Consider the following 22,711-nt stretch of genomic DNA (forward strand, 5'->3'; position numbering starts at 1 on the left):
GAGAGTAACGGAACTATTCATTTTATCTTGATACTTTTTTTTTTTAATTATTACTCGCTAACATATCGCTACCGGTTTTAAAGAAACAATTATATTTCTTATAACGCAATGGAATAATTATACACCCTTAAAATACTTGAAATGTGTAGCTGTTCTTTCAATTGGTTTACTTTATGATTACTTATAATTCTTTATACACGTATAAATTTTGTAATAATACTATTTGTACAAATTTTTTAAGAAAAGCATCTTTGGTGAGATAAATTTAGTATTTTGATTTTAAATAGATTAAATTTTTTTTTCTTTTTAAAGTTGAATTAAATCCTTTGTGATGCGCAGTCGTGATTATGGGATATAAGAACGAGAATAAGATGGCGAGATCAACGATCCTGCGGTGTTAGTTACGCAACTTGCACGATGAGTCGAGAAAAGAGCGGGCGGCAAGCAAAGTCGTCGACGCGTAACCGTAGCTTCTACTCACCGAACAAAATATTGCATGGCCATGCACCGTCGCGTCGAATATAAGCATTGCAATAAAAGTCACTGTGACAGCTATACATCTCTACGACAAGGTTAACAATTACGTGAAGAACCGCGGCTATTGGTGTGCGCGACGCGCTTTTAATACAGTCACTGAAAGATTGCCCTCGCGGTTTGTGATTCCCATCACGAACGTACCGCCGACCGGAAATAGCGCGCCGAAAGAGGACGGTATTACGCCATCGCGGGATGCAACAGTTGGAGAACAGTTATTTAATATGGCCCCGATTATTGCGATACGGTGCTTCGAGTTACTATTTAGCATTTCTCTATGTAGGACGAGTTAATATAATCAGACGTATACGCGACTATCATTTTATTATTTCTTTATTAATTGTTAAACATATTATACGAGTTGCGCGAGTCTTTTTGCATTGCCATTATTTTCTATGTTAAAAATTTTTTTTTAATTATTATATTATTAATATTATTTTTCCACGCGTAAAGAACAATTTCCCACAACGCAGACCTAATAAAAGTAAAGAAAGAAAAAAAAATTCTGACTCACCTATTAGATGTGCAGCGGCGGAGTTATACGTAGTTATGCAGCTACGATGATAATGTGGCATACAAATATAAAAGATGATTGTAGAAACATTTGGAATAATGTCTACCGTTAAAAATAAATGTTCACCAGAAACTTTTCTTTTGCTGCAGGAATTGTGCAATCGGCCCATCTTTGTCAGCGACGCTCCGGCTCAGTTCGACGTTATTCCTGGAAAAATGGGTGAGTGTTAGTGTTACTTAGAAAAAATAATTACACTCCAAATAACGAAAGAAAGAAAGGGAAAGAGAAAAATTTGAAAGAGAATGCAGAAGAATATTCGTCTAAAAACATCATCGATGTAAAATGTGCATAAGTAACCGACGTAAGAAAGGCATCCGCATATGATAGAACTGGTCGTTCCGCTTTTGCCTTTCCTGCCTTATCCCAACAGTACGGAATTCCCTCGATAGAGATAATGATATGTTGGGTTCTTACACGTGTGTTTGAAAACCTTGGCTTATAACTCTTTCTTCTTGCGCGATCAAAGGTTATGGGAGTTCACTACCATGGATAGTAATCGAATATTAAACTTTCACATCTATTTATTACTCAAACTTTGATGACGCGTTATTTTACGATTTATTACTTATATAAAATAATTATTTAATAATATATTAAAATTTGATAATGAAGAAAAATATATTGTAGCGTATTAGATTAAACTGCGTTAACGTAATTCTAGTCTAATTAATTGTTATATGCTCTACATCAAATCATAATTTAATTTCATAATTAAATAAACTAGGATCGCATTAATGCAATTTAATTGCAGTCAGAACTTACGCTCGTAATCATCTTCCGACAAACGTAACGTTTGATATATGTACGTTCATAATCTCGGTACATGTTAATTAAATTAAAATTTGTGTCTTTCTATGTTAAAACATGTAATTTACTGAAGATTCCGTTAATTCCGTTTAGTATTATTCTGTAAATTATAAAAATGCAGTAACAATTGTCAAACGTTCTATATTATATCAAACATTGAAATTATTTTCTCGCGATAAATACGAACTGGCAAATAGTTTTGCTAATAACGTCAGTATTTCAGTGTTAATCGAATAAACTATCTTGATTGAAATTCTCATATTTCTACCTAGAAGAGGAAATAGAAAAGAAGAGAGGAAACCAAACCCGTTTTCACCTCATTATTAATATAGATTGACAGATAATAACCGCGATACTTTTATTACACGTCACGATTATAATAATTAAATTCCACATTCTTGAGAAGAAATTCATATTTTTAAATTTCTTTTTAAATAATAAAACTTGATAGTAAATTAATATTATTTTACTCCTACTATGATGTGTTATATTATAATTATAACGTTTAGTAATTTTAATATTTAATTACTAATACAGAGAATGTAAATTAAATTTAATTTAATATGCAACATTTTTATTTTACTTATTTAGTCACAATTATTTACTTTATGTTTAACTTTTACCAACATAAATCTCTATTTTTCACCGATCTAGCACTAAGCTCTTATTGCGTAGCGAAATACGTTCGTTGTTTATTACAAGCACGTAGCTACAATAATTTTGCCTTCTTCGAGTTCTGCTCTTCGAAAAGTTTGCGAGACTGCAACCAATTCAGGAAATCAAAACGGATTGTACTTCGGACGTGTACTAATGCACCCATAGAACGTTCCGCGACATAATCTCTTCCGCGATTCGGATATAATTTACGAGTGTTACACCGAGTCGTCGGAAGTCGAGCGCCCTCGAGTAAGCCATGCGGGCGCATTCCTGAAGATATAACTGCGTTCGCTGCAGCGCACGAGACATGTCCCGTTAACGTGTACGCAACAGCACGCACAGCCAAGCAAAATGACGACATGTAATAATTTGTACCGACCTACATAACAACACCGCAAAATTTGGCAATCTACCGTCGCGATCTTGTACGTCGACGTGTCTGTTCTTCGATCGATACCACTAAACTTTAATCAAAGTCAAGAGACATCTTGAGTTTATCTCGAGATCACTTAAACGTGGCGTTCCAAACTTAATAATAAAAAAAAAAAGAATTATTAGCATACAAAAAAATTAAATAATAATAATAATGTTAATAATTAAAATTATTTATGATAATAAGTGAAATTAAGAGAAAGTGATAATTATCGTAAATTGTTACTTAGAAGCGTACAAAATTAGCTGTTATTATTTCCATTCTCTTTAATGCTCTTCTAAAGGTTAATCTTAACGTAACATGAAAGCTATTATCGAAAGTGCCCAATGTAAATCCGTGTCCGAGCAATTTGTTCTCATTTTCCTTTCCTTCTTTCCGGCAAGTGACAAAAAGCCGGTAAGAGCGAACGCTCAATCGGCGATTAGACCTTCGAAAACGAAAGTAAAGTAAGTGAATGCAGTAAGAAAGAGCGCAGTGTCATTATTGGATCCTAGACAATTTCTCACGACATTAAGATCACGTTTGACCATTACCGAAACTTTTTCGTTCTTTCAAACGGAGTTTATTTCTGTTACTCGACGAACGTTGCCAATATTTTAATCAGATAATCTCTTTATAAAAGTCGTTCAAGACGAAATGCGTTTCTTTAAATTCACGATACAATTAAACTTTATACAGGCAAAGTATTACAGTACAGGACGTAACATGTTTTGTTGGCAGGTGACAAGTGGCTGGTATCGTGTTTAGGTGTGTTACATCTTAGCAAGGGCTTATTCTACAGGGTGGTACCAGCCGATCAAGGTTTTGGCAGTGGTGGAGAGCCATCAGGCTCGCCGACCGCAGAATATGCTGGGGTGTTCAGGTTTCGATTATGGTGGTGCGGCGCGTGGGTGGAGGTCCTCGTCGACGACAGATTACCAGCGGTTCACGGAAGACTGGCTTTCGTGCAAAGTCGTCATAGCGATCAGTTCTGGCCGGCGCTGCTGGAGAAAGCGTATGCCAAGTAAGTTTTCTTCGACCGTTTTTTCTTTTTTTTTTATGTTTTCACGGGTAAATGAATCCGCCAGGTAGATAAGCCAGAAATATCTCATCCATAAGAAATACGCTGCTTTGTTGACCCAGATAAAATAGATAAGTGAGGAGAGTTGTTTATCGATGAGTTAAGGGATTATGTGGCTTTGACCGCAATTTTCTAATGTTGCTTTTGAGATTGATTTAGAAATTGTGTCTATTATTTGACGTTGACGTATGAATGTTACATGTTATTTAATATAACAAATGTTTCAATTAAAATGTTGATGAAACTGTTACTAAAGAAATTTAAATATAATTAATCTAAAAAGAACGTAGATAAAATAAAATGACGACTTGAAATATACTTGTAAAAGAATATTTTACAATATTGTAGCTTGATAATCAATGAGGATATAAATCTTTATTAGCGCACGGAGAATTATCCGTTTGTTTAATTCAATCGTCACTTTCATCCGTAATCTTCGATCTTGGCATGAGATTATAGAAATGGAAAGACAAGATGTTGCGTTTCTAACAACGAAGGTAGTTTTCGAGTCAGTTTGAGATGAACGGCAAGCTGCCGTGGGCGGCGTAGGCGTTCACCAGGTGGCTGTTCAAGGTGAACCCGCGCGCGAAGATCGACTTCAGCGCGTTCGATCGATGAACTTCGATCGTCATCGCTGTGGATGTAATATGTGTGAGATTGCGAGTACGAGTGGTTGTCGACCTCTGAAATGCTGGTCTAAATTTGGCCGAGCCTTAAAACGGGTTAAATGGAACCATATATAGAAACGAATTAATAACAAAAAAGCAGCGAGATATCTTCCTTGAAATTGTTTTTTTTTTTTTTTAATTCTTAAAATTACTCACGTAATAAACTCGAAAAAAAAAAAAATTAATAAATTATCAAAGTACTGAGAAAAAAAATTAAATTAGAACTCTTGCACACAAGTTTCATTATTTTCATCTCAAATAACTTGAGAAATTAAATTTCGCAAGCATAAATATATTGCTGTGTGATTGTATTATTTTACTCGTTGCGAATTTCGACGAGCGGAACGATGAAAGACGGCGATCAAGCTCGTTTCGGTGACAAACTGAAAATTCAACCGGCGACTTCGTTTCGCGATTCGTTCAGATTCGTAGCGCGAGTAATCGAGGCGCGCGATCTTCCGTCGTGAGATGGAAGATGAGTTTACGCGGACGAACGGACGACGATGACCGGTTCTGTCGGAGGTCCTTGCTCCTCTTCTTAATCTTCCCCTGATGACCGTACGTACCTCCTCCTCTCTCTACCATTTCCTTTCCCTCGTTATCCTCGTCTCGCACATTCTTCTCTTTCTCTTCTTTCCTTTCTTTCTTCTTCTTCTTCTCGATTTCTTGCCCCATCGTGAGTGTAAACCCCCGCTTGGGCGTTGCTCTTGAAACTGCTTGCAAGATGATGGCATCGAAAAGAAAGATGACCTCGTCCTTCGTTGGACAAAAGAGATTCTCCGAGAAAGTAAACGATGATCGAATAACGATTATTTAATATTTAGCGACGTTTTTATCTTTTTTTTCTTCTTCCTTTTTTTCCAAATTAACGTAGAAAATTTTGTCTTGCGTGAGTTTCTTCATTACACATCTTTATTCATCTATTATCTTCTGATAATAGAGAGAAAATTACATCTTTTAATTTAAAAAAAGTAACAGTTTTCTCACCATGAGAATGAGTTATTTTAAGAATATTGTGCAATTTACACTGCAAAAAGTTCTTTCAAGTTTTGCTCTGTAATTAAAAATAATTATACTTAAAATATATCACTGCTGTAAATATTGAATAATTCTTAAAAAGAAGTTGATTAGGTAAAGGTTTTTAACGCGGCTGGATAATTGCTAGATTTTCACACTGTTTAACTATATCTATTTAGTAACGATGAGTTTTTTAAGTATGTGTATTCGTTACGCTCGAGGATCATGGGTTCTTAAATTAAAAAAAAAAAAGAAACAATCTTAGCTATTTTTCTTATAAGTAAGTTAAGGATCCATCATTTGTCTAAATAATATTAATCCGCACGAATCTCGGTGCCTAACAGAACATCACGCTGGCAATGAGTGATATGTTCCCAGTTAACAACCGTGAACGCAGTTTGCTATAATTTCATCATCAAACGCACCACTTTTACGTCACAATACTGTGTACACGTGCGTAATGAGAGATCGTAGCTGCGCCGAGCTCTCTTGGTGAAAGCAGAACAGGATGATGACGGGTTTCAAGCGAGAAAAAATTGCGTTATTATTGCAAGAGGCGTGTGTGCAATGCGTATTCACTATAATAAATTTTTTTATTTGAAATTATTTTTATGGCCACGTAATATTAACGTGATATATATTTTTTAATATAAAATCTACGTGAGGCCTAAAAAAAAGGAAAAATTTTTTTTTATTTTTATAATAACGAGTCTTTCGAATTTTTGATAAAATAATGAAACTTTCATAAAATGTTAGATTATCATCGCTATCTCTCTATTACATAAATCATGTTTGATTTTTTAATTACACGTAACGTAATTTAATAATTGATGGGTTTTGTGGACGCGTTGTTTTAGATCATCTATGGAAGATTGGTCGAGCACATCGAGGTCGTGGCTCGTTAATAATTGATCGCACGTTGCAGATCCTCGACGACTTCCGGTCATCAGTGTTAAAATATACAGCGCGGTTAATTGATGCTGCAGCGTTCGATTTAAAACGTAATTCGTAGCTGCTAATACGACTTTACCCGCGGAAACATAATTTTCTCTCGCGTATGCTCGATCGCAATTACGATTACTATAATGGCCGCGCGATGATGGAAATGTTACGAGTGACCCTACAAGTGGTGTAATACTTGCACACGTTGCGAATTATGCAGGCACAATAAGTTTAACGCGATAATGTTTATGATTCCGTGCTGTGTCGGGAAACACCGCATCACGCATGCGGCTGGTTTTTCACGGTGAAAAAAAAAATTGTACGACGTAATTTCAGTTATTACATCGCGTAATAATCGCGCGGCAACATCGCGCAGGAATAGTTGAATAATTCAGTCACAACCGTAATCCCTTCCTTGTATAATGTAACCAAATGAACCAGAGGATCGAAGATAATCGTAACTGTCGAACATATCTATCGGTATTACACCTGTAGGATTTTATTTCCACGTATTTTTCGAATCGTATTGATTTTTTAAGTGTGGCCATTCGAGCAGCGCGCTCTGCAAGATTGCGATATCGTATCGCTTATGTTCAACGCGATTATGCCGCTCCGCGATAGAATGTCACGCGCAAAACAAATATGGAATGCACGATGATATTATAGCACCGAGGCCCGTTCAATTTATAGACACGTATCAAGCCGACATACTTTCGCATCAGCGCCATATATTTCTCGATGGGATCGCGATACGATGAATTAATCCCGTAACAGTGTCACGTCGTGTACGTGAGTCGGTAAATATCCCAACGATGACACAGTTCCACGGGCCTCCGGGAAACGAGCGTGAGAGAAAGAGAAAGACGTAGGCGCGTACGCCGACCTTTCCTCTTTTCACCACGACCCTGCTGTAAATCTGACCGATCAGATCGGCCAGCTTTATTAAACCAGTAGCAGCGACGAGAATCGGTTAGAAAGCCTCGCGCGCAGAGTTTCGCGTGCCAATACGCGCAAGAATATGCAGAACATGCCTCCCCGACGATTTCCATTAGAAAACATCGCTTAGCTTCCCTCGAATCTCGCTCGGCCGAACAGACCCCTATCGTTATTCGTATATTTCATTCGTTTTGTAGAAAGTGTTGTGTTAAAAAAAAATTTTTTAAATATATATATTTTTTTTAATATGAATTGCGCGAGTACGCCCGTGGAATGGAAAGTAATTGCGTACGAAAATTAAATTTTCGAGCAGTGCAGAAAGCGTTAATTTGTATACCACGTATTTATGGCGGTATTATAAGAGACAGTTATAAAATACGTTTGTGTACGCACGTGTATTTTTTAATATGCAGTTTATTTACATGTTGCATATTGTATTTGTATTAATGGAATTATTAAAATTGAATTTTTATTCAGATTTGTTTGATCGATAAAAATTACAAAGTAAAAATGTATGCATTTTTGAGCTTGCAATTTATATTAAAAGCACGTGTAATTTTATTGTTTTATTATTAAACAAAACGACGTATTAATAACTGAAGTACTTCTGATTTAACGCACGGAAAAGTATACTTTACATAAAAATAGATACGCTGATGGTTGTTACATTTCAAGAAACTTTTTACGTAACTTTAAAGTTTACCTTTCTACTTGTATAAATTCAGTATCTTGTGAAACTGTACTTCTTTTTTTTTTTTTTTAAATACGTAAGAAACATTTATATAAGAATTTATCTAAACCTCAGCATCAACATATTTGAAAACGCGATATATGCAACGGGGGAGATTTTTGTGATAGTTTCTATACGCGTTGGTTATGCTTTCGGTTCAAGTCGAAGACACTCGCGGACCCGAAAAGAAATCATGCAGCGTCAAGGTACTCGGCCGACCCGATCGTATGTTGAGCGTGCGTGACTTGCGTGCACGCAGGCACACGCGCTCGGCGCGAGAGCATTGCTTGGCGAGGGTACATAGGGCCTCCGATACTTTCACTCGGCAAGTAGTCGGTATCGCTGCTCGCCGGCAATGGATCGGAGGTCAGTGCACTGGTGACCACAGTCCACGCTCGTATTCGCGGGCGCAAAACGGCCGCGAAAAGCATGCCCGATAATCCCTCTCTCGAAGGTGGACGCTCGCTCCGGCGCGAACAGTTACAAGTCGATCTCGCCCGTTTTGATATCGCCAAGATCTCGCCGCTCGCATGTTTGTAAGAGATCACGCCAGTCATCATCGTGGCACGCTAGATTCGCCGTCCGGCCGGAGAGTTACTTCTCGATCGGCGCTTTCTATACGCGCGAAAGAAAGATATCCCGTGCTTACGTAAGAGAAAATAGAGCGAGACCCGGCGAGACCAAATCGCGTGACGTGCGCGCGTATATGAAAAGTTGTCGATCGCGAAATGAAACGCGAGCAAAAAATAGTTGCCGATTGATGTCGCAAGCCGCTCGCGCGGACCCAACTTATTAGCGATATTCAGCGGGCCGGATGTAAGGCGCGATTATGACCGGTTGGCGAACATTCTGTTCTTATTTTTAATGAATAAATGCCCCGGGGATTTCTCCGATCGCCCGTTTCTCATTAATGCATATATGTTTTCATATCTCGCTGCCGCATCTTTGATACTTTCCTATTATACTTAACAATATCTCTTTTTTTTCCCTCCCCTCCGCTCTCCAACATAATTACCGCGGAACACTGCTCTCGGTTTAGTATTCATTTATGAATTAATTACGAATGTATATTACTTGCTCGGTAAAAGAATGACTGATAATAAAAGAAAGTCTAGGTATCTATATAGTTGTTAAAAAAATATAATGAATGGAGCCTAGTAGAGCGAGTTGTTTTCTGTATTCTCAACCGCGCAGCTTTATGAACGAAAGAAGAGCAATTTTATGATTATACATCATCATCTAGTCACGCAACGATTTCAAGAATGCCACTGCGAGTGGGATGTAACGAGTACGTAGTAACAGGGGAAGACGATTGACAATGATGACGTAGATGATTGGTAATAGAGCGAGACAACGTGACAATGACGTTGCATATGCGCGTGCGACTGCATCGCTCCGTTAGACAAACGCGGAACGGAAGTGCATCAACAGGCGAACGTGCTGTTAACCGTTGAGTCACAAAGTGACAAAGACAGAGTTAGCAGACACCTCGGTCGCTCTTCGGGTCGAAAGTGCGGTGACCTTTTTACTTGAACTCTTGCGTGCACCTCCGCGTTTCCTCCTAAAGATGAAATCTCTTATTAAATTGTTTCATTATTATTTGTTGAACGTAATTGACAGAAATTACACGAAAAGTGTATTTTATATGGATATGTAAAGCGTTACATTTCTTATTGCGCGATTTACGCCTTTCAATTTATGTATCTCGCAATTAATAACTACAATAAGGAGGTGGAGAAATCGTTTTTGCTATTTCGATAAATCAAGCAATAATCGTTTGCTCGAGTGTATGATTAATCGCGCGTAGTAACAGACACTTTGCATATTGGTTTTTGCGGTTTTTACAGGAAAAAAGGCGAGGTGAGATAAAAATGGTAAGAAGCGCGCGGAGTCGGCTGCAATACCGATCCATTTGCGCGGACGGGATCTTTTTCCCTGGGTGTTACGTACGTTTTCCTTGAGAAAATACCCAGGTAACACCCCGCGATCGTGCGTGTGAATGGTTACGGTTTCCAGATTGACTCGAACACGCGCAAGCCGCACGCGCAATAACAAAGAAAAGGCGTTTGAAACGAAGCGAGCTGCGCCGCAAACCCCGTTATCTCCGGAATGTTAATTCCCGCAGGAACGGCACATGCAAGAAAGATAATATCGTTTACACATACATACACCCTTCCCCCTTGATCCTCGGCTCGAGTTCCCGACAGGTTCGCTGAGCATCTTCGTGACCTTCTTCTACTTCTTCCCGGCCTTTCCTTTACTCGCCCGTCGCACGCGCATAGGTCAGGAACGGTCCTGTATAAAATACCAATTATATTTACCGTCGGGCTCGATATTGAAAGTTTTGTTATCTCGTCGAGATTGTTGCGATACCGAGCGACTCTGGAACGTTAATGAAATTACGTTTCTTCTTCGGGTTCCGCGTGGAGAACCGTCCCGAGTGTTCTTACGCTTTGCTTTCAACATACCTGTATATAAATACGTATTGTTAAAATTAATGATTTTGTAATTTTCCCGATGGAGAATCTGCGACTGTGCTATTATCGTTAGACAACGGGTTCTTTACAGATTGATTCGATGAAAGCGGTTCTCGAATAGTTTATGATAGCGTAGTGTAATATCAGCTGAGAGGTCACAAGGGAAAAAAAAAAAGAAAAAAAAATTTAACCCATCCGCTTTCCCTCATCCGGCCGAGTACTCTCGGCGATTAAGAAAGTTCGTACTGCTACACGCTCGTGTAGTGCCGATGCAATAGTGTGAGAAATTACCGATCGGTCTTTGCTGTCACGATAAATCGTGGCTGATGAGCGATAGCAATTTTATTATGATTAATACACGTTATTCATTACTTGGACAATTACCTCTTTTTTTTTTTTTTGCATAATTATTTGTCCGTCTAATCATTTATTCTATTTATCTTAAATGATTTAAAGTGATCTAAGTAGCAATCGCGAAGATAAAGAATTATACTTGGATTATTGTAAAATATATTCTTATTATCAATGTGAAATAAATTGAACATTATTTTTAGACTTCACGGTTCTTACGAGGCGCTTAAATATGGTACGCTGTTGGATGGCTTGTCTGATCTCACGGGTGGCATTACCGAGAGTATCGCGATTCGTCAAGATCCTACTGCTTGCGGACGAGCACTGTCAAAACTTTTGGACATGACGTCTCTTATTACGTGTACAGTAAATAATAATCAGCAACAGGTAAGAATGTTTCAGCCATATAGCTCGAATTCTGCCGAATATTTTGCTTACGCGTACTTTTATTTTTTATTTTAGATACGTGCCAGCACAGAGAAGCTCGCTAATGGGATACAAATGGGAATTAATTACAGGCTGTATGCGATTGAAAGGGTTAGTATGTTGGTTGTATTTTACGTTTAACGCCCAATAATTAGAAGAACAATAAAAATATGAATAAAAGGTATTTGAAAGAATGTCATTGATCTCGATGCCACAGGTGGAAACTTTTGGAGGAGAGGCAGTGCAATTAGTAAAATTAAGAAATCCCCTTGGTCCCGGCGGGGAATACGTCGGCGCCTGGGCAAGAGGTGGGCTTGAATGGGATGAAGTACCAGTAATGGAAAGAGAACGATTGGCTGTAAGAAATATGGCCGAAGGTGAATTTTGGTGAGTGTAAAAAAATTTATAACATACAAATGGTATAATACGTCACGAGTGATAAAGCTGCAAAAAATTTATTATTAAATTAACCCAAATAATGATTTTATACTGTTTATTTGTTGAGTAATTTAAATTGTGAATTTTTAGCAGTTTTATTTAATACGTGAGTTACAGTTGAGAAGTTTGCAGGAATCGTTTTATCCATGTATTGTTACTGCTTGCAGGATATCATACTCAGATTTCGTTAAGACGTTTACTCATCTGGAAGTTGTGCATCTAGATGCTGAAACTTCGAGAGATGAACCGTCATTGCACAGTAAACACACTTGGCAGATGAAACTCTATCAAGGCAGTTGGAGGAGAGGTGTCACAGCAGGAGGATGTCGAAATAATCAAGGTTTAATTACTACGTTACTCGCAATCTTACTTATCGTCACTACTGTTGCGTTACTAATATTGTTACTACACTAATTGTATTAAAATCGCAAAAGTAGCGGTCGTATAATAAATAATTGATTATTTAATATATTTTTTAAATATATATTTAATCTATTTTTATATTATTTAATTAAGTAAAATAAAATAATTAACTAGCGATTTTTTTTTACAGAAACCTTTCATATAAATCCACAATTACATCTGATTCTAAGCGAAATGGAGGAAGTAATCGTTTCATTGAACCAGCACTCGATTATGGAACCGAAAGTAAGAAGTCTTTTCAGAAAATTGTACTCAAATGTTTCTTAACAAATTAACTTATTGAACTTTTGTTTTATCTTAAGGTGATTGGCTTCACGGCGTACACGCTGCCGAAGAACAGTACCGAATCGATAAACAAACAATTTTTTAAGAAGAACAAATCTTTAGTGAATTCTCAATACACAAATAGTCGGCAGGTGAGCCACAGGTGTCAGCTCGAGCAGGGTGGTTACCTGCTGGTACCTACGACCTTCGAGCCGACTCAAGAAACGAGTTTCACATTACGGGTTTACAGCAGTAAGCCTCTAAAACTCAAGTAGGTATATGCATTTGCCGATGTCATATATGCTTGCATGCGCGAGGCGGCACAAAGGCGTCTTGGTGCATTTAATGTACAGCATATATTAACTCATGTGAGGATATGTTACGCCGTCCCAACTATAGTTTTAAAATCCTCCTTCGCTCATATTTCAAAGGATACATCATGTAATTGCCTCTCCCGAGCATACAGTCTTTTATTAAAGACACGTAGTACATCAAAGAAATTTTTTTTTTTATAATTTGCTGCCTTTATACTAGTATATCCTTTCGTTTTTTATGTGTATTTTTACTATTTTATTATTTAATTGATAAAAGTATATTTTCCTAAAATTTAAAATACGTAACATTTTTTGCTTTAAGTCATCAAAAATTAATATATTATAATTTAAAATAAAAAAGGAAGTAATGCAACTATTTTTTTTAACGTAAACCATTTATAAATGTTTTAGATTGCTAGATACACCGCCATCGTTAATGAAATCGGCAATTGTTAAAGCGCCTCCTCTCGAAGGAAAAGGCTTCTCTCAATACGAAGCTGTATTTTTACAGCTCGCCGACGAACATAGAACTGTAAATGCGTTTGAATTGCAAGAGCTTTTAGAAGCCTGTTTGCCAAATGGTACGATGTAAAACTTGGTAAAACTACGAAGCAAAATATATATAGAAAATTTTGCCAAAATAAAATGTAAAATATTACGTAGTATGTTAATCTAAATAAATATTTCTTTTATAACTTTTAGATTACATCAAGAGCTGTGCCTGCATGGAAGTTTGTCGACAAGTGGTGCTTACTATGGATGTATCCTTTTAACAAGAATCTAATTTTTAAAATATATTAATTTTACAACAATTAATTCGACCGTAATTGTATTTAATTAAAATTTTAAGTAAAATTATTTATTTATTAATTTTCTTTTTGAATAATGAAATATACGATACAATAATTTCCTTACATTTCTCGCGACTCTAAAACAGAGTTCTGGAAGTGGTCGGTTAAAGTTCAATGACTTCAAAGATCTTATGTGCAGTTTAAAATACTGGCAAGCCGCTTTCAAAAATCACACGAAGGAAAAGACGGGCATTCTTAAAGCGGAAAGACTGCGAGATGCTCTGCTGGAAGTTGGTACGTTAGGAAAAAGAATTATATCGTGCCGCGAATTAAGTATTCCACTTCTCAATAAAATAATAATAATTTTTATCGTAGGCTTTCAATTAAATACGGACGTATTATCTATTTTGATTCTGCGATACATGAGGAAAGATGGTACCCTTCGATTTGGTGATTTTGTTTCGGCAATTTTACATTTAAGCGACGCATTTGGTACGTTTATTATGATATTTTTTTACATATGAGATTTGTCTTATATCTTAATTTATATATTTGTATTTTGTTCTTGTATTAATTGTTTTACATTTATTTATAGGGATATTTGAGAGTAAAGATCCCTTGCAAAATGGGACGATAAAATTAAGCTTGTCAGAGGTAAGTTCTGTCAATACAGTATTTGCTTTTACATGTATCATTAAAAATTATTTTAAATCTTAAATTTCTTTTATAGTGGCTGAGATCATCTTTGATGTGTTAAAATGTTAGTCAGCGTAAATGATGTACCTTGTGAATTATCTGTAAATAACTTTCTTTTTTTATTCCGACATTAGGTGTAAGTTTTTAGCCATATTAACGATTAGTGTCCATCTATTTACACTTTGTAAAATAATCTCATTGTTTTTTTATTATCACTGATCATCATTGCCGTATGTAATTATTACGTTACATTACGATTAAGAAATTATGTATGATACATCGTTTGTATAAGAATACCGCGCTGGATAATAAAGTTAAGTTTATTTTGTATAATTATTGCATATCTTTTATTAGACTATATACGTTTAAGTGGTAGATTATAAGCTACAAATTTCTTATTTTTAGTTAAATAAAATATTAAAATAAGTGTCAAGTTAAATTAAAAATTATTGAATTACCAAAACCAGATAATTCAATTTAAAATATATGTTATTATTATAATTAAATACTGCGATGTAGGCATACATATTGGAAAGGAGGGATCATGACAAAGTTACAATAGAAACATTTATTCATAGAATTCGTTCGAGAGATACAACGAAATTATTTGATATCCTAGAAATTTATCACCTACTCCAACGGTGGAGTGAGGGCATAATTCGCGCAAACTGATAAGCTTTCGTTTTGAGTTATCGATATTTCCACACAGTTCTGATCGAGTTTCATCCTGCGCGAATTATATAATAAGTGCACACGAGACACAGATAGGTGGACGGCGATATGTAAAAATTACCAGGAACAAACTGACGCAAAGTGATTCTGCTTATAATTACGATCGATTGTTCTAGACAATTTTTAATTCCCCGTCTTTAGACTTTAAATGATGTTTTGATCAAGGAAACGGCCGGATGCGGTTTAACGATAGATCGCAGTCCGGTCCATAATACGTCGAAAAACACGTACGTCCGTCATCAATTATGTTCTCATCGATACCTGCGAGCAACATATTCAGATTACCGCGACTCTCGATTAAATATTCCCGTGAACTTCGTAACTCCTTCGTAAGCTTTATCGTAAGAAATTTGTGCAAAACTAGAATGGCTTTTGCAGTATAAAATATGAATAATTTTAACTTTGATATGTGTAAATTTGACATTCGGCATTAGAAAGTTCGGAGATAGTTCGTTTGTCGGTAATTTTAACTATGTAAAATTACTGCAATTTAAAAGTATGTACACGTTTTTTTTTTCTTTTTACAATAACATTTTTAAACCAATAAAGCTATTGGAAAAAGTTTGGAAATATTAAAACATAGGTTTTACATGTTAATTTTGAAATTTAATTACGGGATAAAAATAAATTTTTAATTGCAATAAAACGTTTTATAGTGATGATATTATTTAATTGTTTCCGTGTAAAAAGAAACTTATCAAAATATTGTAAGATACAAAAAATTATTAAATGGAACCGAGCCTTGGATTTAAGGTATTTAAAAAATAAAATGATGAATAAATGTTAATTTTATTTGTTATGAGCATTATATATACGTTGCTCGTAGGAACGACGACGAATTGTTTTTTCCCTCGTATATTATCGTTTTGTAAAGCACGTGTTTTCGTCAGTGCAATGAGGAAAAGGAAGACGTTCAAAGGTATACAGCCGGGGTTCATAGTTTTCACACACATATTACGATCGTTTCCAAGAGAGGAAGACATCGAAGTTTAGAAACAGTCTCGTGCATCGATAAAATGATGCTTTGTTTTTACGCGATTACTGGATGGCGCATCACTTATCATTTAGATATTTACACGATCGTGAAGATATTTGCAGTAAGATAGTACAGATTTTACAGTGACCAGCTTGTTAATGATTCACTAGAATTTTATCAAGTAGAAAAGTCTGTGTATTACGGATGATGAATGGCGACGAACAGATTGTTATAAAATTAATTGTTACAGTACTTTATTTTAGTAGTAAGTCGTTAAAAATAAATTTTAATTCTCTTGTTTTAAATTAATTTTCTTCAATTATTAAATTTCTTAATTACAAAATATAATCGTTAGTTTAAGTTAAATATCTGATATTTTTACGATTGTTTATTGATGGTGCATAATATCCGATTACTTTTTAATATAAAATGTGAATGTACTTGCCTTTAAATAAAACATAAATCGATATCCGCTGCCCGTCGCCTTTGTGAAACAGGTATCGAGGTAGGTTTATTTTGAGCCTTCGCAAATGTCGACGTTTAATTGAGCTTTCGCACGAGGTTCGAAGAACTTTCGCGAGCATACAAGTCGTAGTGAATGAGATAATCGAATTTTCGCCACGACCCCGCATTCCCAGCATAACTGGGTTGTCCTCCGACCATGCCCATCTGTAGGGAACGGTCGTGCTGGCATAAGATTAATTCGCGTGTCGTCGGGCAGTGCGTACAGTCGATCGATCAGACTTCCGTGACCCTTTGCACGGAGTTAATATCCAGAGCACAATTGCCGATCGTGTCCGGCGAGTCTGGAAGATATTCCTCAAGCGGCGTTGCTCCAGCTGTCCTCAAATCGTCCCTCACACGCTCTACCTAATGATATATTATTAATATTAATACTATTGTAATTATATTAATATCACCGTAAGCAATATTAAATTAAATTTAGAAAATTAAATTACTACTAACGTTTTAATTGTAAATAATTTTTTTTTTGTACGCTTGCTAAATATTTTTTAAAGCGATAGTTCACAAATAAGATTGAAGGAAGGTATATATAAATATCGTAGCGCGTAACTACCAATATTTATTGCTGTGATAAAAAAATAATACTATTAAGATGCGCCGGAACGCTATAAGGTATGTTGTACGTACGTACACTGAGAGACAGATATAACGTTTGTCGCGACAAAGACGGCTAGTGCACACTAGAGGTAGATATGGCATTTGCCGCAGCGATAGCAAATACCATATCTGTCTCTCAGTCCATCCAGGATCTTAATAGACTCTAACCTGTTTGAGTACTCGCAGTAAATTCAAGCCGGCGACTTTCTTTAGGTCGAGTACGTTCCACTTGCCACTCCGGAGAAGTTCGGCGAATAGTTCAGGATACTTTGAAACATCTTCGAGACCACGAGGAGTTCTGCGAAGAGAGGATCATGTTCAACGTAATTAGAAACGTTATTTTTCATTTTTTTTTAAGTTATTATAAAAAAAAATTTACACGAAATACTTCAAGGATTAATTCATCTTAATGAAAGGCCAACTCTTCTGCGATGGTTGACGTTATAGAGGATTTGTGATAATTGAATTCTAGCTTAAGTTATCACCGAAGCAATATTGCGCATGCAAATTTTATGAGGATTAAGGCATAGCTTCCAAGATTCGAAGATATTATTAATTAATTCCGCGCCGACTTATCTCGTATCTCCAACGTACTTGTTGATGCCATCGAAATCTCCGCCGACTCCGATATGGTCCACGCCAATCAGGTTTCTAATGTAATATATATGCTCGGCCACGTCCGAGACGCTGGCTTGGGGTCCGCATTTCACGAAATAATTGTAAAATGTGACCATTACCAGTCCGCCGTTATCAGCCTGGAAACAAGTACGGGAAACGGGAGTAATTTCTATAGTCGTGCGATTCGAAACGTGCCTCACACCGTCGCACCGGGAATTTCGAGCCAACTCAATGAGAGGTGTAACACGTAATTTTCCGTTGGCGCACGAGGAAAACTGTACCCTAGCCCGTGCCTTTGCTTCGAAAACGAAACGTACAACCCCCCGGGGCGACAGGAGGATCGATAGAATCGACGAGCGCCGGAAGGAGACCTCGTTATCGCGGTACCGCATTCACCGTCGACTCGGCGCCGTTAATTTTCGACCTTGATAATTCGCCTCTTAACGAGCCGAAGTGAACCGGGCGCTCCTTAATGGAGCACAAAACTCGACAATAGAAAGGAATCGCCGCCGGTAAATGTTTCGAGCTGCTATTGGAACTCTGGCCGCCGCCCAGGATAATTATCTGTCCGCTGAAAGAAGATCTGAGAAGGGAGATAGAAAAAGGAAAAAGGGTTTTTTTTTTTTTTTTTTTTTTTTTTCACTTCGAAACATCGTGTTGCTCTTTCGTATCGCCAATTGTCTATTTTCGCGTTTACACAAGGGTTGAATTTTACCGCATAAAAGGTTATTCAACTCGCAATGGAAATTTTTTTATTTAACTTATTGATATTGTAATTATTGAACGAAGTGTTTTATGCAGGAGAGTGACATTATTATAATAAATTAGAAATAATCTTGAACTCTTGAAAAATATACGCGATTAAAATAGAGATATATTTTTTTTTATCTTAAAACAATTAACGAAAACTGTTAAATACATTTTATAAATTAGAAAGATATCTGCGGTACTCACCAGCTGCTTAAGAATATCGTCGGGCACATTTCTGGAGGAATTACAAATTGCGAACGCAGAAGAATGTGAAAAAATGAGTGGCGCTTTACTAACTCTCAAAGCATCCCTCATAGTTGCCCTCGAAGTATGGCTGAGATCTACCAGCATTCCAAGCCTATTCATTTCTTTAACTACTGTCTCACCGAATTTTGTCAGACCTCCGCCTGAAAGATTTACTTATATTAATTCTTAACATTTTAATTTTAGCTTTCTGATTTAAATAGCGAATCAACGAAAACAATTTCATGGCAGAGAGACATTAATATAACATTATATTAAAATAATTTAACGTAATCAAAATTAATATAATATTAATATATATTTATAGCGTTTCTCTTAGAAAAAAAAATTAACATAAGGTACAATCAGGTATTTTATTTATAAAAAATTTTTGCTGTACTTTTATTTATTTTTCGTTCTTTCTTTTTTTAAAAACTACTTATGGATCCATGAATCTTTATGAGATTAAGTTCGCAAGTTTCAACTCTGCTCATTCTGAAGTAGATGTTTATTCCAAACTTGCATCTAATTTACCATCTTCATCGTCGTCTTCCACCGACGAACTTTTCGCCCATGGGGTGTTGCAGGTGTGTGTCAGTGTAAGGTACCGTACACCCAACTGGTAAAGTGTTCTTAAAACGGCTAAACTACTTCCTAGACTATGCCCACCCTCCACTCCAATCAGGGAAGCTATTCTACCCCTCCCGTGGGCCTCCAAAATCTCTAGAAGTCAGAAACGTAGTTGAGTAAAGCTGCCGCTTTATCAATTGCGGCACATTATTTTCGAGCACTCGACGTTTTCGCATTACGGCAAGATGTACTTACCCCTCGATGATGCAGCAAATTGCATGAACTGGGAGTATTTCTCTATAAGCCTCTTAATGAGGTCCACCTGCTCCAGAGTCAGCTGGACCGCGTTAAGATGCTGAGACTCGCATGGCACGTAAGCGGCCCAGAACTAGAAAAGACCGTGAAAAATATAATTGAAGGAAACGATCGTACAGCTAGTTGAGAAGGACTGTATTTCTTTCGTTTATTTAAAGAACATGGCGAAAAAAATCCCGAAAAAATAATAAAATACGAGAGATGTAGCAGAGAGAAAAAGAAGAATTATATATATTTAATTTCTGTCAAAAAATTAATGTTTTAATTAAATGTTGTTAGTTAAAATACGTTGCAATTTACATTTATATTAAATTAATTAAAATGTGAAAAAAATATCTATATTAAGATAACATATTATACGACGTATATTATATTGTATATATATTTATATAGTGATATTAGAGATGAGCAAAAGAATGTAATTTCCGGCCACAGTTATGCAATATCTTCACTTTACAAGGGAAGAATGCAAATTGCTTGCGTTCTTTGCAGTGTTTATCTTTGACAAAAAATTGTTTTATCTTTTAAATTCCTAAGTTGCATAACTCTTTTCGTAACTATTGCATTTTATTAAAGCAATATTTGTTAGTTTTTCTCATTATTTTTGTTCTACACATTAAAACAAATATATCAAGTTCTTATATGCAATTTTACTTTAAATTTTATAACAAAATAAAAGAAAAAAGAGCTAAAAAAAAAGTTTAACGACATTATTATATACTTTATTTATTATTCTTAGTATACGACTATTTCCCATTACATCGCTATCGTTTCTACAATGCATATGTGCGTGCAAGCATGATACGCGCTTAATGCTCGCATCATTCAGACCTAACGAGCTCCTGAGTGCTCGCATGCGATGATAATCGATGCATTCAATCCGTCACGCTCATAATATCGCCGACACCTGAAACTCGCCTAGTCATCTCTAGTATAGTTTCCGCGGAACATCCTCGTTTAGATTGCTTATTACATTACACAATAACAAACAATAATAAATCATTTTTTAAACGCAATTTTTTGTGCAAATATTCCGATTAATATAAAAAAAAATATTGAAAATAGAAGAATACATATGTGATACATAAAAGAAAAAAATATTATATTCAAAGTTCTATTTAAATAATAATTCTAAACGTTCGGTTATTGAAGGGTATGTGTACTATTACGATTTAATTAAATTGTTTGTTAAATAATTATTTACCTGGCCACCGACCATGCCTTGCCGCAATCTGACCAGATCGGTCTGACTCCACGCGCTCTTGCTCCAGGGCGCGACTTGACGCAAATCTCTGTCGAAATCGAACTCCGCCAACTGGTTATGGAGGAAATTACGGATGTTCCACGGTAGATCATTGTGGCCGTCGATCAAAGGCACCTCGGAAAGAACCTGTCGAACGGTTTCCAATCGCTCACGCGGCGACGTCAGAAGCGCGAGCTCCCCATCTGCTGGACGTGGCCCGACTCTGCCCACCCAGGTGCCAATCGACAGTATAATCACGCTTACTGTCCATACACCATTCTGGCCGCCACTCTGCACGAGAAGATAATGGAACAGGTAATCTTCCATATCTGAATTATATTTAAAAGACAAAGGTATAGATAGTTATTTGTGCAAAGATCAAATGCAAGAGAAACTTTCTTTTTTGATACGTGTACACCTATATTTTAGATAAATTAAGTTTTAATTAAAATGTAATTAAGCAGAAATTAATTTAAAAAATTATAATATAATAATAATTGTCGATTAGTCGTAAAAAAATAGATTATACTTAAATACTGGATTTTTTTTTTAACAATCATACAGTATCCGCTTTAAATATCGTGTAAAAATAAAGCTTTTACTTGTGAATGGATGCTACATATAGCCGCGTATGATTATCAAAAGTCAAAGAGGCTTTTTCTTGGCAATTTGTTAAATAAATTGCGTGGTGGAAAAACAGTTGACTTCAATGATGGCGCAAAACGATTTAATACCATGCTGTAAAAGTTTTTTTCTGGCGTATGCATTTAACGCAACATGCAAGAGTAATATATTGTCCCCGCGAGATTATCTCGCGTAATGAAGATGGACCAAAAAAGAGAGAAATTATGAGAAAAAGATAGCGACGCTCCGGATATGCAAGCACGTTGTTTTCCGCGCCTTGTGTACTTTGAAGCCGATGACTTTCGGAAACAATGATATTTTTGAAATAGAGACACTCGGGGCTTTGACAGAGATTATAAATTATTAAGCCTTGCTCATCCAAGCGATGCCAGTGTGGATGGTTCGCCTGTTGCCAGGGATTTGAAATTCAGGGAACAGTGAATTATTTCCCGAGCAGGCTATCAAAGCTCTCGTTACTCACTTTCCAAGGCTTTCTCCTTTGCCGGTGGCTTGCAAATATAGAGGAAAATCGTACACGATGGCCGGGGTTTAATCTTCGCCGCGAGTAATCCCTAGTAGGGCAAACTGCGACGGTACCTTCCCATATGTTACATGATTATATCAAACGAGTCATGTAGATGAAGCATATCTCTTTGTTCCGTACATTATTCTGTTTACGAGTTTGTTGAGGGAAAGAGGAAACACGCTCGCCTTCAACGTGAATTCTTTGGAAAAATGATTGATGGTTTCTTTTTCTTTTTTTTTTTTTTCCTTCTCAACGATGATTGATTACGGAAGAAGCTTATCGCGCATCGTTTAAACCGAGGCGAGGGGTTTGTATTTTTAATTCATTGCCCAAGTATTACCGACGTTAATTTCTGACAAGATAATTATTTTACCGAAATAAAATTCAACAATTCGTGACAGAGGTGAACGTAAGGACCTATTGTTTATCTCCGCTTTTATATCCCCCCGAGCTT

General features: G+C 36.4%; 2 protein-coding genes across 5 annotated transcripts in view; one reads left to right on the plus strand and one right to left on the minus strand.

The window, feature by feature from the left end:
* Positions 1-15,062, plus strand: part of Calpc (calpain C) — an 88,125-nt gene extending 73,063 nt beyond the window's left edge. For 2 of the 3 annotated variants that reach the window (XM_070674333.1, XM_070674332.1), the window contains 13 exons: positions 1,198-1,267; positions 3,726-4,008; positions 11,390-11,573; positions 11,649-11,723; positions 11,830-11,999; positions 12,218-12,390; positions 12,604-12,698; positions 12,776-13,008; positions 13,463-13,632; positions 13,754-13,812; positions 13,989-14,136; positions 14,218-14,334; positions 14,438-15,062. In XM_070674333.1, coding sequence (XP_070530434.1) covers positions 1,198-1,267; positions 3,726-4,008; positions 11,390-11,573; positions 11,649-11,723; positions 11,830-11,999; positions 12,218-12,390; positions 12,604-12,698; positions 12,776-13,008; positions 13,463-13,632; positions 13,754-13,812; positions 13,989-14,136; positions 14,218-14,334; positions 14,438-14,559 — 1,899 coding nt within the window. In that variant the 3' untranslated portion in view covers positions 14,560-15,062. The remainder of the gene's footprint in view (positions 1-1,197; positions 1,268-3,725; positions 4,009-11,389; positions 11,574-11,648; positions 11,724-11,829; positions 12,000-12,217; positions 12,391-12,603; positions 12,699-12,775; positions 13,009-13,462; positions 13,633-13,753; positions 13,813-13,988; positions 14,137-14,217; positions 14,335-14,437) is intronic. The other variant, XM_070674334.1, reaches the window with a different exon arrangement.
* Positions 15,063-15,091: 29 nt separating this feature from the next.
* The window catches only part of LOC139113296 (dipeptidase 1), an 87,195-nt gene continuing 79,575 nt past the window's right edge, over positions 15,092-22,711 (minus strand). Inside the window, exons 2-8 of one of the 2 annotated variants that reach the window (XM_070674335.1) lie at positions 21,069-21,436; positions 19,805-19,937; positions 19,514-19,702; positions 18,941-19,143; positions 17,963-18,123; positions 17,537-17,666; positions 15,092-17,116 (exon numbers count right to left, since the gene is read on the minus strand). In XM_070674335.1, the coding sequence (XP_070530436.1) occupies positions 16,985-17,116; positions 17,537-17,666; positions 17,963-18,123; positions 18,941-19,143; positions 19,514-19,702; positions 19,805-19,937; positions 21,069-21,434 (1,314 nt within the window). In that variant the 5' untranslated portion in view covers positions 21,435-21,436 and the 3' untranslated portion in view covers positions 15,092-16,984. The remainder of the gene's footprint in view (positions 17,117-17,536; positions 17,667-17,962; positions 18,124-18,940; positions 19,144-19,513; positions 19,703-19,804; positions 19,938-21,068; positions 21,437-22,711) is intronic. The other variant, XM_070674336.1, reaches the window with a different exon arrangement.

This window comes from Cardiocondyla obscurior, linkage group LG02 (genome assembly GCF_019399895.1).
Source record: "Cardiocondyla obscurior isolate alpha-2009 linkage group LG02, Cobs3.1, whole genome shotgun sequence".
In the NCBI taxonomy this organism is placed as follows: domain Eukaryota; kingdom Metazoa; phylum Arthropoda; class Insecta; order Hymenoptera; family Formicidae; genus Cardiocondyla; species Cardiocondyla obscurior.